This window comes from Bison bison, unplaced genomic scaffold (assembly GCF_000754665.1).
Source record: "Bison bison bison isolate TAMUID 2011002044 unplaced genomic scaffold, Bison_UMD1.0 scf7180017864336, whole genome shotgun sequence".
In the NCBI taxonomy this organism is placed as follows: Eukaryota; Metazoa; Chordata; class Mammalia; order Artiodactyla; family Bovidae; genus Bison; species Bison bison.
The window spans coordinates 1,403,010-1,419,979 of record NW_011494908.1 but is presented as its reverse complement, the minus strand read 5'-3'; the positions used below and the strand labels follow the sequence as shown (position 1 = coordinate 1,419,979).

At 42.2% G+C, this 16,970-nt stretch overlaps 1 protein-coding gene across 1 annotated transcript in view; it reads right to left on the bottom strand.

Annotated features, from left to right (window-relative positions):
• Window positions 1–10,668: 10,668 nt before the first annotated feature.
• AGPAT5 (1-acylglycerol-3-phosphate O-acyltransferase 5) overlaps window positions 10,669–16,970 on the bottom strand; it is a 172,027-nt gene continuing 165,725 nt past the window's right edge. The window contains exons 8-9 of the mRNA XM_010854081.1: window positions 14,238–14,361; window positions 10,669–13,232 (exon numbers count right to left, since the gene is read on the bottom strand). Of these exons, the coding sequence (XP_010852383.1) occupies window positions 13,007–13,232; window positions 14,238–14,361 (350 nt within the window). The 3' untranslated portion in view covers window positions 10,669–13,006. The remainder of the gene's footprint in view (window positions 13,233–14,237; window positions 14,362–16,970) is intronic.

The window sequence follows — 16,970 nt, the reverse complement described above, 5'->3', positions numbered from 1 at the left end:
AGGGGATGTGTTTTTCCGACTGGCCTTGTCTCCGTGGACCTGTTTCATCGTCTATGGACATTAAAGCAAATGTCACACATCTCTTAGGGCCCAGTTCTGTTTTTGGATGAGATTTAAAAAAAAAAAAAAAAGGTAATAAATGTTCACTGTTGTGAACAGGACATTTGGGGACCCCTATCTATTTCTCCTTGAGAGTCCCTTGGACTGCAAGGAGATTCAACCAGTCCATCCTAAAGGAAATCAATCCTGAATATTCATTGGAAGGACTGATGCTGAAGCTGAAACTCCAAAACTTTGGCCACCTGATGCAAAGAACTGACTCATTGGAAAAGACCCTGATTCTGGGAAAGATTGAAGGTGGGAGGAGAAGGGGACAACAGAGAATGAGATGGTTGGATGTCATCACCGACTCAATGGACATGGGTTTCAGCAAACTCCGGGAGATAGTGAAGGACAGGGAAGCCTGGCGTGCTGCAGTCCATGGGGTCGCAAAGAGCTGGACACGACTGAGCAACTGAGCACGCACACACAACACGACATTATTCACAAGATTACAAGATTGTTCTTCTAACAACTTAGGGGAATTATCTTGTTTCCTATGCACTTCTCAAAATCAACTGCAGCCTTGTTAAAAATAAGAAGTCTCATTCTTTTGCTGTCAGCATTTTTAATGTGTCTTCTGAGGCTGCTATAAACATACTGCCTTTCAACACAATTCATCCCAAGTAATTCCCTTTGGAAAGAATGAAAGGAACAGACAGAAGTAACAAGAGCTTCTCTTTTCATTAGAAGCAGATGCGACAGCACACAGATATTTTCCAATAATTATTTGCAGTCACTCTACCACATAACATTAACTGATTGAATTCATTTAGAGACAACCAGAAAGAGGATTTTTCAAATACTGCAGATTTTAGGACTTTACTGAATTACTACTAGCCATCATGATACCATATGGAATTATGTTCTGATAATAGTGCTGAACAAAATAACCTATGTGCCTAGTAAATTTAACATTTTTTAATTTGGAAAAACTTGAAGATATACAAAAAATCCCACCCCCCACCCTACCCCTCTTCCTCCACACAGAAACTGACAAGATATAACCACTCAAAGCCCAATCCAGAATGAAAACCTTTTGATAGCATCATATCTGCCTCACATTGTCTTCCTTGGTTGTGCTTTTCTGTCTTCATCACCATCAGTTCCTTGATGACCTTCCCAAACCATAGCTTCCATAACACTTGCTAAATATTGACTTTTAAAAAGAATTTTTAAATTGACTTTTAAAAAGAATTTGTTGACTTCAGACTATAAAAGTGAGACATAGTAGCTTTAGAAAGACTTCAACTGATATTTGATCTGTTGGCCCAGTGATTAACTGTGAAACATCGAGCCTCGGGTGTGTATCTGTGGTTCAGTTCAGTTCAGTCCCTCAGTATGTCTGACTCTGTGATCCCATGGACTGCAGCACACGAGGCTTCCCTGTCCATCATCACCTCCCGGAGCTTGCTCAAACTCACGTCCATTGAGTCGGTGATGCCATCCAACTATCTCATCCTACGTCCTCCCCTTCTTCTGCTTTCAATCTTTCCCAGCATCAGGGGGTTGTCCAATGAGTCTGTTCTTCCCATCAGGTGGCCAAAGTATTGGAGTTTCAGCTTCAACATCAGTCCTTCCAATGCACATTCAAGACTTATTTCCTTTAGGATGGACTGGTTGCATCTCCTTGCAGTCCAAGAGACTCTCAAGGGTCTTCTCCAACACCACAGTCAAAAGCATCAATTCTTCAGTGCTCAGCTTTCTTCACAGTCCAACTCTCACATCCATACATGACCATTGGAAAAACCACAGCTTTGACTAGACGGACCTTTGTAGGCAAAGTAGTGTCTCTGCTTTTTAATACACTGTCTAGGTTGGTCATAGCTTTTCTTCCAAGGAGCAAACATCTTTTAATTTCATGGCTGCAGTCACCATCTGCAGTGATTTTGGAGCCCAAGAAAATAAAGTCTGTCACTGTTTCCATTGTTTCCCCATCTATTTGCCATGGAGTCATGGGACTGAATGCCATGATCTTAGTTTTTTGAATATTGAGTTTCAGACCAGCTTTTTTTCACTCTCCTCTTTCATCAAGAGGTTTTTCAGTTCCTCTTTGCTTTCTGCCATAAGGATGGTGTCATCTGCATATCTGAGGTTATTGATATTTCTCTCAGCAATCTTGATTCCAGGTTGTGCTTCACCCAGCCTAGCATTTTGCATGAGGTACTCTGCATAGAAGTTAAATAAGCAGTGTGGCAATATACAGCCTTGATGTACTCCTTTCCCAATTTGCAACCAGTCCGTTGTTCCATGTCCGGTTCTAACTGTTGCTTCTTGATCTGCATATAGATTTCTCAGGAGGCAGGTAAGGTGATTTGGTATTCCCATCTCTTTAAGAATTTTCCACAGTTTGTTATGATCCATGCAATCAAAGGCTTTGGGGTAGCCAATAAAGCAGATGTTTCTCTGGAACTCTCTTGCTTTTTCTGTGATCCACCGGATGTTGACAATTTGATCTGTTTCCTGTGGCCTTTTCTGAATCCAGCTTGAACATCTAAAAGTTCTCGGTTCACATACTACTGAAGCTTGGCTTGGAGAATTTTGAGCATTACTTTGCTAGCATGTGAGATGAGTGCAATTATGCGGTAGTTTGAACATTCTTTGGCATTTCCTTTCTTTGGGATTGGAATGAAAACAGACCTTTTCCAGTCTTGTGGCCACTGCTGAGTTTTCCAAATTTGCTGGCATATTGAGTGCAGCACTTTCACAGCATCATTTTTAGGACTTGAAATAACTGAGCTGGGATTCCATCACCTCCACTAGGTTTGTTTGTAGTGATGCTTCCTAAGGGCCACTTGACTTTGCACTCTAGGATGTCTGACTCCTGGTGAGTCTTCACACCATCATGGTTATCTGGGTCAAGATCTTTTTTATATAGTTCTTCTGTGTATTCTTGCCACCTCTTCTTAATATCTTCTGCTTCTGTTCGGTCCATACCATTTCTGTCCTTTATTGTGCCCATCTTTGCATGAAATGTTCCCTTGGTATCTCTAATTTTCTTGAAGAGATCTCTAGTCTTTCCCATTCTATTGTTTTCCTCTATTTCTTTGCACTGATCACTGAGGAAGGCTTTCTTATCTCTCCTTGCTCTTCTCTGGAACTCTGTATTCAAATAGGTATATCTTTCCTTTTCTCCTTTCCTTTTCACTTCTCTTATTTTCTCAGCTATTTGTAAGTCCTCCTCAGACAACCATTTCGCCTTTTTGCATTTGTTTTTCTTGGGGATGGTCTTAATCACTGCCTCCTGTACAATGTCATGAACCTCCATCCTTAGTTCTTCAGGCACTCTATCAGATCTAATCCTTTGAATCTATCTGTCACCTCCACTGTATAATCATAAGGGATTTGATTTAGGCTATACCTGAATGGTCTAGTGATTTTCCCTATTTTATTCAATTTAATTCTGAATTTGGCAATAAGGAGTTCATGACCTGAGACACAGTCTGCTCCCGGTCTTGCTTTTGCTGACTTTAGAGAGCTTCTCCATCTTTGACTGCAAACAATATAATTAATGTGACTTTGATATTGACCATCTGGTGATTTCCAAGTGTAGAGTCTTCTTTTGCGTTGTTGGAAGAGGGTGTTTGCTATGACCAGTGTGTTCTCTTGACAAAACTGTTAGCCTTTGCTCTGCTTCCTTTTGTACTCCAAGGCCAAACATGCCTGTTGTTACCCCAGGTATCTAAGTTCCTACTTTTGCATTCCAGTCCCCAGTGATGAAAAGGACATCGTTTTTTAGTGTTAATTCTAGAAGGTCTTGTAGGTCCTCATAGAACCATTCAACTTTAGCTTCTTTGGAATTAGTGGCTGGGGCGTAGACTTGGATTACTGTGATATTGAATGCTTTGCCTTGGAAACGAACAGAGATTATTCTATCATTTTGGAGATTACACCCAAGTACTGCATTTCAGACTCTTTTGTGGACTGTGAGCACTAGTCCACTTCTTATAAGGGATTCTTGACCACAGTAGTAGATATAATGGTCATCTGAATTAAATCGGCTTCTCTGGCAGCTCAGTTGGTAAAGAATCCACCTGCAATGCAGGAGACTCTGATTCGATCCCTGGGTCGGGAAGTTCCCCTGAGAAGGAACTCAGTTTCCCTTGGAAAACTCCACTCTAGTTTTCTTGGGCTTCTCAGGTGGCTCTGATGGTAAAGAATCCACCTGCAATGTGTGAGACCTGGGTTCAGTCCCTGGGGTTGGGAAGATCCCCTGGAGAAGGGAATAGCTACCCACTCCAGTATTCTTGCCTGGAGAATTGCATGGAATGAAATAGCTACCCACTCCAGTATTCTTGCCTGGAGAACTCCATGGACTGAGGAGCCTGGCAGAATTCCATGGGGTCACAAAGAGCCAGACATGACTGAGCTCCTTTCAGTTTCACTGTCTCTATCGAATGAGGTAAATAAACATGCTGGGTGCCTAGTATGCCGGGAACTGGGATGGAATCTCAGGACCCACAAGCCCCAACCGACCTGTCATCCTGTAGACCAGTCTGCCCACCAGAAGCCAATGCCAGACACACATGCATGTTAGAGCCGGGCCAGCAGTTAGAAATAAAATGTGTCAGGGAACAAAGCGACAGACTTGACACCAGAGCCAGCAGACACCAGCGTGGGTGTGGGAGTAAGAGTGTCAGACAAGCTCGGCCTGGAGGTCCCCGAGAAAAGGGCCAGGGGAGGGTGCTCTGTATGGTTTACTTCTGACCTTTATTCAACTTCTAAAAACAGATGGGGAAGGAATACAGAGGCAAAAAGGAAAAAAAAAAAAAGGATAAAGGTATTAGCACACATGAAGAAAGGAATCGGAGAAGGCAATGGCACCCCACTCCAGTACTCTTGCCTGGAAAATCCCATGGATGGAGGAGCCTGGTAGGCTCCAGTCCATGGGGTTGCCTAGAGCCGGGCACGACTGAGCGACTTCACTTTCACTTTTCACTTTCATGCATTGGAGAAGGAAATGGCAACCCACTCCAATGTTCTTGCCTGGAGAATCCCAGGGACGGGGGAGCCTGGTGGGCTGCCCTCTATGGGGTCGCACAGAGTCAGACACGACTGGGGCGACTTAGCAGCAGCAGCAGAAGAAAGGAATAAATTGTTGCCTTGATCCTTTAAAATATACTTTATTTCATTTCACAATATCAAGTTTATCCTTGTCACATGCCAAATTAGAACAGCATACCAAAAAACTTCAAACAAGAAAGTTGCTAGTTCTAGTGTAAAGCAGAACCACTTATGGATATATACATAGACACAGTATACAGGGTAGTTTGGGGCTCCCGTGGCGGTGGCTCAGACGGTTAACAAGCCACCTGCCAATGCAGGAGACCCAGGCTCAATCCCTGGGTGGGGAAGATCCTCTGGGGGAGGAAATGACAACCCACTGCAGGATTCCTGCCTGGAGAATACCACAGACAGAGGAGCCTGGCCGGCTAGTCAGTCAATGTGCAGAGGCGGGCATGCCTGAGTAACCGAGCACATACACACACACACACATGTGCACGCGTACATGGCACTGCACAGAAAGCCCTTTGAGGTTGCTGTTACACACCACCTTCGCCGACCTCAGAAGGAGTCTGTGCTGCAAGTCTGAGGGGACAGACACTCCTCAGCCTTTAGGACCAATGTGGGGTCAGTTTGGAAAGATCAGATTTTTATGAAAGATGGAGAATCTTCCCTTTTGTAATCTCTATATTCTTTTATCTAGATTTAAAAAACCACTGTAATCTTTAAATAACTATGGTCAGAGTAATGATCATCCACTTTTTAAAGGCACTTACAAAGTCTGAAATACTGTGTTACATCCTCATTAAGCAGGAGTGCTTTTCTCTGTCAGAAGTATTAGTTAAGTGACTTTCGTTTACTTTATTTGAACTCTGAATCTCCTCACCTGTAGAACCAGGGGTAGGAGGAGGATTTGAAGAACCAGACGTATTTAGTACTGCTACATTCCATGTGCTGCATACAATATTTCAGATGCACTGACTTACTGAGACCTCAGCCAGCCTTTGAGGTAAACACGATTATTATGACTGTTTAACAGATTAAAAAAAATTGGGTCACAGAAACTTTACATTTTAACTTCAGTTCAGTTCAGCTGCTCAGTCGTGTCAGACTCTTTGCGAAGAGTCTGACCCCATGAATCGCAGCACGCCAGACCTCCCTGTCCATCACCAACTCCCGGAGTTCACCCAAACTCATGTCCATCGAGTTGGTGATTCCATCCAACCATCTCACCCTCTGTCATCCCCTTCTCCTCCTGCCCCCAATCCCTCCCAGCATCAGAGTCTTTTCCAATGAGTCAACTCTTTGCATCAGGTGGCCAAAGTATTGGAGTTTCAGCCTCAGCATCAGTCCTTCCAATGAACACTCAGGACTGATCTCCTTCAGAATGAACTGGTTGGCTCTCCTTGGAATCCAAGGGACTCTCAAGAGTCTTCTCCAACACTACAATTCAAAAGCATCAATTCTTCAGTGCTCAGCTTTCTTCACAGTCCAACTCACATCCATTCATGACCACTGGAAAAATGACATGACCATTTTTACTTGCTCAAGGTCAAATGTCAAGTGGAGAAACTGCGAGCCAAAAGCTGGCAGTCCACTTGCTGCCTGCTTACTCTCGACAGCCAACAGTTAGTTTCCTGCCATATGGGACCTGCTATGGGGATCAGATGAGAGATCACGCCCCTGGAGTAGCACACTGCCCCACCAGACAGTAAGCACGTCTCGAGAAGAACCAAAGGAAAATGAGCTTCAAAAGTAACATATAATACTCTATCATTATATCTGTCAATGCAACATACCTACCTATCACATATGTATGAAATAACTATCTGCAAACACAGCCTTTGTCATCACGTATATTGCCAGGAGGGGCTTCGCAGGTGGTGCTAGTGGTAAAGAACCCATCTGCCAACAGAGGAGACAAAAGAGACACTAGCTCGGTCCCTGGGTTGGGAAGCTCCCCTAGAGGAGGGCATGGCAACCGCTCCAGTATTCTTGACTGGAGTATCCCATGGACAGAGGAACATGGCGGGTCACAGTCCGCAGGGTCACACAGCCAGACACAACTAAAGCTACTTAGCATGCACCCATGCATATTGCCAGGTAACTAATTTTTGAGATTTATAGTTTCCCTTTTTTGGTTGAACTAATGAAGCATCAATAAACCCAAGAATGTAAGTCAGAATTTATTCTGAACATACTATAAGGAGACAAGACTCTTAGTAAATAAGCATTCTTTTTTCAGATATAAAGATTTATAAAAATAAAGTTGCAGAACATGTCTTTCTTACATAGTCACAGATAAAATCATGAATCATCATTAATATGGATGAATAACTGAGCTGTCTCCCCACCATCAGTAAACATTTATTGAGAGTTTGCTGCACAAATCAGATTTTCTTCAACACAGTAGAAAGTTATTGAGCTTTCTATTTAGGGTGACTTTTTGAAAAACAGGCTCCTCCCTTCCCCTCCCCCTCCCCCGCCCCCCACTCAGGATAATAACCAAGAATCTCTGTTTTCATTCCAGTCCCAAAGGCAATGTCAAAGAATGCTCAAACTACCGCACAATTGCACTCATCTCACATGCTAGCAAAGTAATGCTCAAAATTCTCCAAGCTAGGTTTCAGTAATACACAAACCGAGAACTTCCAGATGTTCAAGGTGGATTTAGAAAAGGCAGAGGAACCAGAGATCAAATTGCCAACATCCACTGGATCACAGAAAAAGCAAGAGAGTTCCTGAAAGACATCTACTTCTGGTTTATTGACTACACCAAAGCCTTTGACTGTGTGGATCACAACAAATTGTGGAAAATTCTTCAAGAAATGGGAATACCATACCACCTTACCTGCTTCCTGAGAAATCTGTATGCAGGTCAAGAAGCAAGTTAGAACCAGACATGGAAAAGCAAACTGGTTCCAAATTGGGAAAGGAGTACATCAAGGCTGTGTATTGCCACCCTGCTTATTTAAGCTATATGCAGAGTACGTCATGCAAAATGCTGGGCTGGATGAAGCACAAGCTGGAATCAAGATTGCTGGGAGAAATACCAATAACCTCAGATATGCAGATAACACCATCCTTATGGCAGAAAGCAAAGAGGAACTGAAGAACCTCTTGATAAAAGTGAAACAGGAGAGTGAAAAAAGCTGGCTTAAAACTCAATATTCAGAAAACTAAGATCATGGCATCCAGTCCCAACACATCATGGGAAATAGTGGAAACAGTGTCAGACTTTATTTTCTTGGGCTCCAAAATCACTGCAGATGGTGACTGCAGCCATGAAATTAAAAGACACTTGCTCCTTGGACGAAAAGCTATGACCAACCTAGACAGTGTATTAAAAAAGCAGAGACACTACTTTGCCTACAAAGGTCTGTCTAGTCAAAGCTGTGGTTTTTTCAATGGTCATGTATGGATGTGAGTTGGACCATAAAGAAAGCTGAGCTATGAAGAATTGATGCTTTTGATTGTGGTGTTGGAGAAGACCCTTAAGAGTCTCTTGGACTGCAAGGAGACGCAACCAGTCCATCCTAAAGGAAATCAGTCCTGAATATTCATTGGAAGGAGTGATGCTGAAACTGAAGCTCCAATATGTTGGCCATCTGATGGGAAGAACTGACTCATTGAAAAATACCTCAATGCTGGGGAAGACTTTGAAGGCAGAAGGAAAAGAGGATGACAAAGGATGAGATGGTTGGATGGCATCACCGATTCAATGGACATGAGTTTGAGCAAGCTCCGGGAGTTGGTGATGGACAGGGAAGCCTGGTGTGCTGCCATTCATGGGGTCACAGAGTCGGACATGATTGAGTCACTGAACTGACTCTTTGACCTCAGGTATAAATAGTCCCAGAATGTCTCCCCAGTTAGTAGAAGCAATGAATTTACTTAAATATCCATAAATTTGAAAACACATCAGTGAAATCTTGGGGCTAATGTGACATTGTAACTACTCTAAACTGACACAGATAAGTGATTGCCAAATGGCACACCAAAACATCTGAATAAAAAGTTTTAGATTCAGTCAATGGAGATTTTACCTATGTAAGGTGTTAGGTTCAGTTACTGTGTTTATAAAGACAGTTATACTAAATCGTAACACAACATTCCAAGTTAGCCAATCTTTAGTTTAAAAGTAGGTGTAACTCATAACAGAGATTGTCCCTCCTTCAAATTCCTACTTATAAGCAAAGATATGTAAGTTACTACAAGGTGGTATCTGGAATACGTGCCAAGAAAACCTCTTCCTCAAGTCAACACTTGAAGAACAAATCTTATTTTTTACTGTATACATTTGCAATTGTACACATGAAATCCCAGGATAGACATTTCTCCATTTTCTCAAATGTGAGTCTGCTATACATCTGGCAGTTACTTTGCACCTATGCTTCACTGGCAAAGGTTATACATTTCTTAGTTTTAGTGGTCAATTTATTCAGATCATTTTACTGATATGGACTTATTCAGTGAAGGTAAGTATAAACCATATAACATTATGGAAGAAACAATAAAATTTATGTAACTGGATATTTCTTTGAAATCAAAGGTCCGTCTAATCAAGGCTATGGTCTTTCCAGTGGTCATGCATGGATGTGAGAGTTAGACTATAAAGAAAGCTAAGCACTGCAAGAATTGATGCTTTTGAATTGTGGTGTTGGAGAAGACTCTTGACAGTCTCTTGGACTGCAAGGAGATCCAACCAGTCCACCCTAAAGGTGATCAGTCCTAGGTGTTCATTGGAAGGACTGATGTTGAAGCTGAAACTCCAATATTTTGGCCACCTGATGCGAAGAGCTGACTCATTTGAAAAGACCCTGATGCTGGGAAAGATTGAAGGAGGGAGGAGAAGGGGATGACAGAGGATGAGACAGTTGGATGGCATCACCAACTCGATGGACATGAGTTTGAGTATGTCCTGGTGATGGGACAGGGAGGCCTGGTGTACTGCAGTCCACGGGGCTGAAAAGAGTTGGACACGACTGAGCAATTGAACTGAACTGAATCTGGATATAAAGAAGAATTGTACCACTCTAAATGGAAAAAAAAAATTACATGGAAATGATACAGATGAAAGAAGTCACCAGTATGTGTGATGTAAGGATCAGTCGGATTCGTTCTTGACTCACCAACCTGGCTAATTTTAAGCATCTGACACTTTTCAGTGTGGTATCTTAGTAATAACAAAATTGTCAAGCAATTAAGAATCTCCATACATCTTGGTGGTTCAGACGGGAAAGAATCTGCCTGCGTCCGGAACATCCCTTGGAGAAGGGAATGGCAACCTACTCCACTATTCTTGCCTGAAGAATCCCAAGGACAGAGCAGCCTGGCGGGCTACAGTCCATGGGGCCGAAAAGAGTCAGACACAACTGAGCTACTAACATTCATTCATAAATCTTATAAAATATATGGATGACCTTATATAACCAAATTAACACACTGTGTCACAGTTTTGAAGATTTTAATGTCCTTAATGCAGGGCCAGCCATGGGGCCTATTTTATGTAGAGAGAGACTGTTGGTGAATTTTTGGGTCACAAAATGTTAAATAGCACAGACATCAGAGACAGTGAAAGATTTTATTATCTCTTTTACTTTCATCCAAACACACCCTTTTGTGAAAAAGATAAAAGCATGCACATTGACTGCAGTCTTTTAAAGAAAAAACAAGTCTAAGCCATAAGTCAACAATAATATAAACAAAACCTTAAATGATATTATGTGAAATTATTTACTGGTATATAGAGTTCTTAATTTCAGAAAATAATAATTCAAGTCATATCAATATATGTTAGAAAGAAGCTTCTAATTTTCAAAATATTTTGATACAAAAAAATTTTAACCATTTTATAGACCTTTTGTGAGAAGAATATAATGGTAGTTATAAGAAACATGCTGTCCAAGTGATCTTGTGCAGCTCACTTGGCCTTCTTCAAATCAGTTATAGTCAACATAATTCCAGTGGTATTGCTTCTTAAAATTTAGAGCATATCCATGACATTCAAAATAAGTTACACAACTTAATTTATTGTGATCTAATTAGAAATAGTTCCTAACTTTAGGACTGTTAAAAAGAGTATTTAACAAAGACATGGCATTGACACAATTGCGCTTTAGAGGGTAAGAGAAAACTGCAATGTGGCGTAAGAACAAAAGTTTTACCTGCACCTTCATTTATAGTGAGGCCGATGGTATCCTGTGGGACTGTGTGTACACACACACATTACATACTAATGTGTGTATATACATACACATACTAAACTATGCACAAACCAGTTCATACTACCCAACTCTTAAGAGGGGTTTCTTGAAATAACTTACTCTGGTTCTGGAAAACCAGACAAAATTTCTCTTATTATTTCTATTTTGTTTATCATGATTTAAGAGGTGTTTTCATCTGGGGCACTGATACAATTTTACAGCAAAAACCCATTACTCGGAAGCAGAAATGGGTATCTTAAGGGACTAATAGGCCATTGAGCTTGAACTGTAACATAAAAGTTCCACACTTTAAAAGGTCCTCTTCTTGAGGGTTAGTTGTTCCAGGACTGAAAATTGTGTGACGTGGATCCTGAAACACCACTCTTTTCAGGTGACTCTGATGAATTACGCGGCCCCATTAACACTAATGGGAACTAAACAAATTCACTCTGTCCTGATGGATTAAGTCTGTATTTACCGGCTTGAGGAAGGCAACTTCTTGACGTAAAACAACACAAAATGCCTTTGCCGCGGACAGTGGGCTGGCTCACAAGAGCTTAAACGGTTGAAGCCTGCGTCAGGACACAGCACTTCCGGGTGAGACCTGCGTCAGGACACAGTGCTTCCGGTGAGGCCCCGTGTCCGCTGTGGGCAGCACCTCTGCTGATGATCTGGAGGAAAGGAACTCGAGTAGAACGGAAACCGACCATGATGACACAGAAACATGATTTTTGGATTAGACGTTTCACTGAACCCAAGGGTAACAGGCAAAAGGCACGTGCTAGTAAGTCTAGTCAGGTGTCTGAGAGCTCCCACCATCTTAGATATCTGTGGACTCAGGTCTAACAAAGGTTCACACTGATTATTTCGACATAAAAAATAACAGGAAATCTTAAGGTTTTCAAGTACTTATGGCACAAATGTCATGAAGTTCTAGGAGCTTAGCCTAAATCTTCAAAAAGCTGAGCAATTTAAAGTTCTGCTACAATGAATCTGGATCACAATTTTACTTTTTTTTTTTTACATTATTCTTTTGTATAGAGTACAGGGTGTGCAAATGAAGCTGTTTCAGTAAATATTAGAAATACTATTTTGCAAATATCAAGTGAAATCAGCTAACAACACAACACAATACAATAAAAGCCTGCGCTAACACAGAGCTTCTCCCATCAACATTCCCCGGCCCTTTCCTTGTGCCCTTCTTGATTCTTAATTACAATTTCTTTCATTGACTTGGAGAAATTAAACAAAAGGCAAAATATTTCACAGCTGCAAAACACTAAGTACTTTAGTGATAAGAGTTGGCCCAGTCAAGTCTTAAAAAAAATTGAAAATGAATATAGTAAAACACATTGCAAATTAATGTTCATGAATGCCACTATTTCATTAACACAACAAATATACAATCCTATCAATATTCTGCAGTTGACATTAGTTCATAGGAAATGCCAAGAATAATATAAACTCTATTTACCTTTTCCCTTTCCAACAGCTTCTGGACTAAAGTTGTAAAACTGTGTATGTTTGCCCAAGACCAACTGAATATTGGCTTTAGTCAGAAATTCTATTTTATCCAATGTTCAATCAACAAGGCTTTATTTACACTTCTTATTAAATTCAGGAGCAATCGGATGTAACGTGGAGCCACGAACAATAAACAGCATAGCGCATCCCACCGCCTGGAGACAGCTACTCGTTTATGCTTTAATACTAACCCACAAGCAGCCAATCAAGGTTCCATAAATCCAGGTTTTCACATACAGTTTCCTTCCGGCCTCAGTCATAAGCAAACCAGCAGTCAAACCACTTAAGATCAAGAATGATGGTAAGGTCTTCTTGAGACTTAGCTTAGAATTAACACTTTCTCCAGGAAATTTGTTTCTTCTTTCTGGGTCCGGTGAATCATAGAATTCTATAAGCAATCTACGGCCAGAATGAAAAAGAAAATTGCTTTAACTTTCAGATTTAGTCATTTCAATATTTTAATTCAACAAATATTTATTGGGTGCCTGTTAGAGAAGTTACAGGTCCTTATAAGGAAATACTCAAAGAGTTGCTTTAATTGGAGTTTCTAGACAGTAAAAAAAAATCATTTTAATGGTGGATCCTATAACTCATGAATCCACTTTTTTCAAGAAGAGGGAAAAAAGTATCAATATTTAAAACACAGCTTTAAAAAAACAGAAAAAATATCCATCGATAGCAAAACAAACAGTAAATAATACATCCTGAAGTTTTTATCCAAGAAAATTCAGTGTCTAAATATCATCTCTAAGCCTAAGAACTCCGTTTTTATCTTCCTAAAAACAAAATTCTAAAATTTCTACTTTTAGGAATTTGTGTAAATCACAGGGAGCCTCACACACTCCCCTCCCCGATCCCGAGAGGCCCCCACCTGGTACTTAAGAGTAACACTCAGCATTTGCTCCAAAGTCATGTTATTAGCAGGAGAGACACCAGGTCAACCCCAGAAACTGTTTAGGCTCCAAAACACTAACAGCAAAACAACACTTTGGCCACAAAAATGTCAGTTGCCCCTGTTTTTCCACCAAACGCCCTGGGGTCAGTTCCACATACATGTGAGGCACCATCCCCCACCCACGCCCTGCTGGCCCTCAGGCCGCACACCCTCCCCCAAGCCTGGAGCACCACAATGCGAAGCTTTCTGTTTGTCTTTTTGTAAAAAAACTACATCTTACACAAATTATTGAAATGTGGTAAATAATGATGGACAGCCCCCCATAACAAGATCTTTTACAGTGACTTGTAACTGTCAAGGTTAAAACATGAATAGACGAAACATGGAATGAGATTTGAGTTTGTAAAAAGCACTCTTAAGACAATAATCTGTTTACACTCATTTCACAGTTTACTTTAGTGACCAAGCTGAGCCAACGTATTTGAAGGGCGAGAACTGTCATTACTCACTTATCTTTTATTTCAAAACGCTCATGAAGCCATCTTTTCATGGATACTTGTTCTTCTGGGATATTTTTTTTGTCTATACGATCAATGTGAATATGAATTTTTGGACATTCTTTGCAGAGAAATTCTAACAAGAAACAAAAATATTTCATTTTTATTAGTTTAGAATTCATTTATATAAAATACCAACAAAATGAGGTTTAAAAAAGTTTTAAAACAAAGTTCAGAGTCTTTCTTTAGCAAAGACAAAAAAAAAAGAAAATAAAGATTACAAACTGGTGGTCTGGGGTTTCAGGCTGAAGCAGTATAATTTCCAAGTCTCCCATAGTTCCCTAGGTCATGAGTTAAATCAACCGGATGGTACTTCTCATGCAACAACTGTTACAAGTTGAACAGGCAGCCCAGGTCAGGAGGCTAGCCTCTACCAGAAGTATGCACCCACCCTCTAAACAGATTCCCATATGCCAACCACCCTCAGGCCCACCAGTCACCTTCATGGGGCCGAGTGCTTGTCACAGGTCACTGGGACCGGATGGATGTGCCTGGGCTGGGCACATGGAGCCATCCTACCCCTCAGATCCCAGCGCTGACCCGTGGCTCTGCCATGGCTCCACAGGCCTCTGCCCACCCCCAACTCCATGAGTTGCCAGTGGTGTCTACTCACTGGTGCGCCTTGCTTCCCTGATCCCTGTCATATTTTAACATATTTTAGTTGCTCTGGGAACCAAATTTCTTTTTGTGGAATAGCTCTGGGCCTTTCAACAGCTAGTTACTAAAAAATGCTAACCTAAAAATTAGCAGACAGTCTTTTTTTCAGCCCAGGTTGCACAAGGGATGAGGTCAGGATTTATTCCAAGATAAGAAAGAACTTTGAGCCCGGAAATTTCCTTTTTTGGATGTGACTTTCTGTGAAGACATGACCATGCTAACATATTTAAATTCCTGGAGAAGAAGGAAATGTTGCTAAGAGATTTAAGAGACAACTGTGTTCCCTGGGTGGGCATGCAAGTAGGGGGATAAGACCATTTATCTCAAGTTGGAATGTGCTCACAGGTGTGTTCAGGAAACAGTGGCTGGTGTGTTGTGAAGCTGGAGGAAGACAGGAAGCTGATCCTTAAAGGCTCCACCTCTGGACCCCGCACACAGCCCTTCTTGTGAATTCTCTCTGCAACTGCTTTCCTCCACTTCTGGTGTCAAGCCTCAGTAACGCACTTCAGTCATCAAAAATTATCTTATGTTTATATACTCTTAGGAGTGAACTAGCTTTGATGATAAATGTGCAAAACACTGCCATAAGAAGACTGCACTTTTACAATATTTTTCTCTTTTTCTCAAGTTCCGTTTTCTTTAAATCAAAGACCAGCGTAGGAAGTACTTTCAGGAGCAGAACTGTGCACAGGTGAAGAGCACAGACAGTGAGTCAGGTGGCCTGGGCTCTGACCCCTCACCAGCCTGGGCAGATCTCAGCGTGCAGCCTCTCTGCACACCTTTCCACGTGTGTCCATCCACAAGACGTGACGGTAGCAGACCCGGCCCGGGAGGCTGTCGTGAGGGTGATGGGGCAGAACAGGACCCAGCACACACGCGTGTGGAGTGTCAGTCACTGGAGTTTGCTGGCTGCATGTGGCTCCTCACCTCACCGCACTTCTATTTCTGACATGTAAAAATGCAGGAGCTGGCACCAACTTTCCTGCCTTCACTTCACACCTGCCCCTAACATTTCCTGCCCCTTAATTAAGCGGGTATCCGGTTGACACTGCATTTACCCTGGATGTCCCCCGAGTCCCGGGGCACAGATGTACAGAATCTGCAGGGACACGAAACCAGGTGCACTTCTGGGGTCAGAAATGAATGTGTGTGAACTCAAGTGTTTGGAACGTGTCACCCATCCTTAAAGACGCCCATGTGAGAAAGGACCCGAAAGGTCCCCTGGATGCTTTTGGCTTTTTCTCACCTAGAAGGTACATGTGAAAGTCGCTCAGTCATGTCCGACTCTTTGACCCTGTGGACCGTAGCCCGCCAGGCTCCTCTGTCCATGGAATTCTCCAGGCAAGAATACTGGAGTGGGTTGCCATTCCCTTCTCCAGGGGATCTTCCCAACGCAGGGATTGACCCCAGGTCTCCCATGTTGCAGGCAGATTCTTTACTGTTTGAGCCACCAGGAAAACCTAAGAAGGTACATAGTGCTTTGGTATTTACAACGCACGTTTGTGCACGTCACTTCACTTGACCTTCACGCACATCTGCAGGCAAGGACTATCATTCCTTTGTGGGGGTGAAGGAACCAAGGCTCAGCATCGAGTCAAGCCAGGTCCCTGTGGTCAGGAATCCAGATACAGACCATACAAGCTCAGATCAGCGCCAGCGACATCCAGGAGGTACTCCCACCAGAGATGAGAAATGAGTGACGGAAATATTTTCCTCAGTATTTCATGAGCTCCGATATCTACTTTAGTAAAAACTATTTTAGTTGGGGCACATTTCACAGGGCATGAGCAAACTTTATCCCATAATATTTAGGGAATGTAGGGAAAATTATTCTAATGAAGGTGTGATTTTTTTCTGACTACAGCTTTCCCAGCAGGTCCCTAGAGTATGCTGTATTCCAGGGCCGCACGGGAAATCTTCCAGGGCTCTAGACAGGCCACAAGGCCGAGTCTCCGAAGGAACCGAGTCGCGCTGCTCTGTGCCTGTGGAGCCCCAGAGAGGGGCGGGGCGCAACCCAGGGGCCCGGGG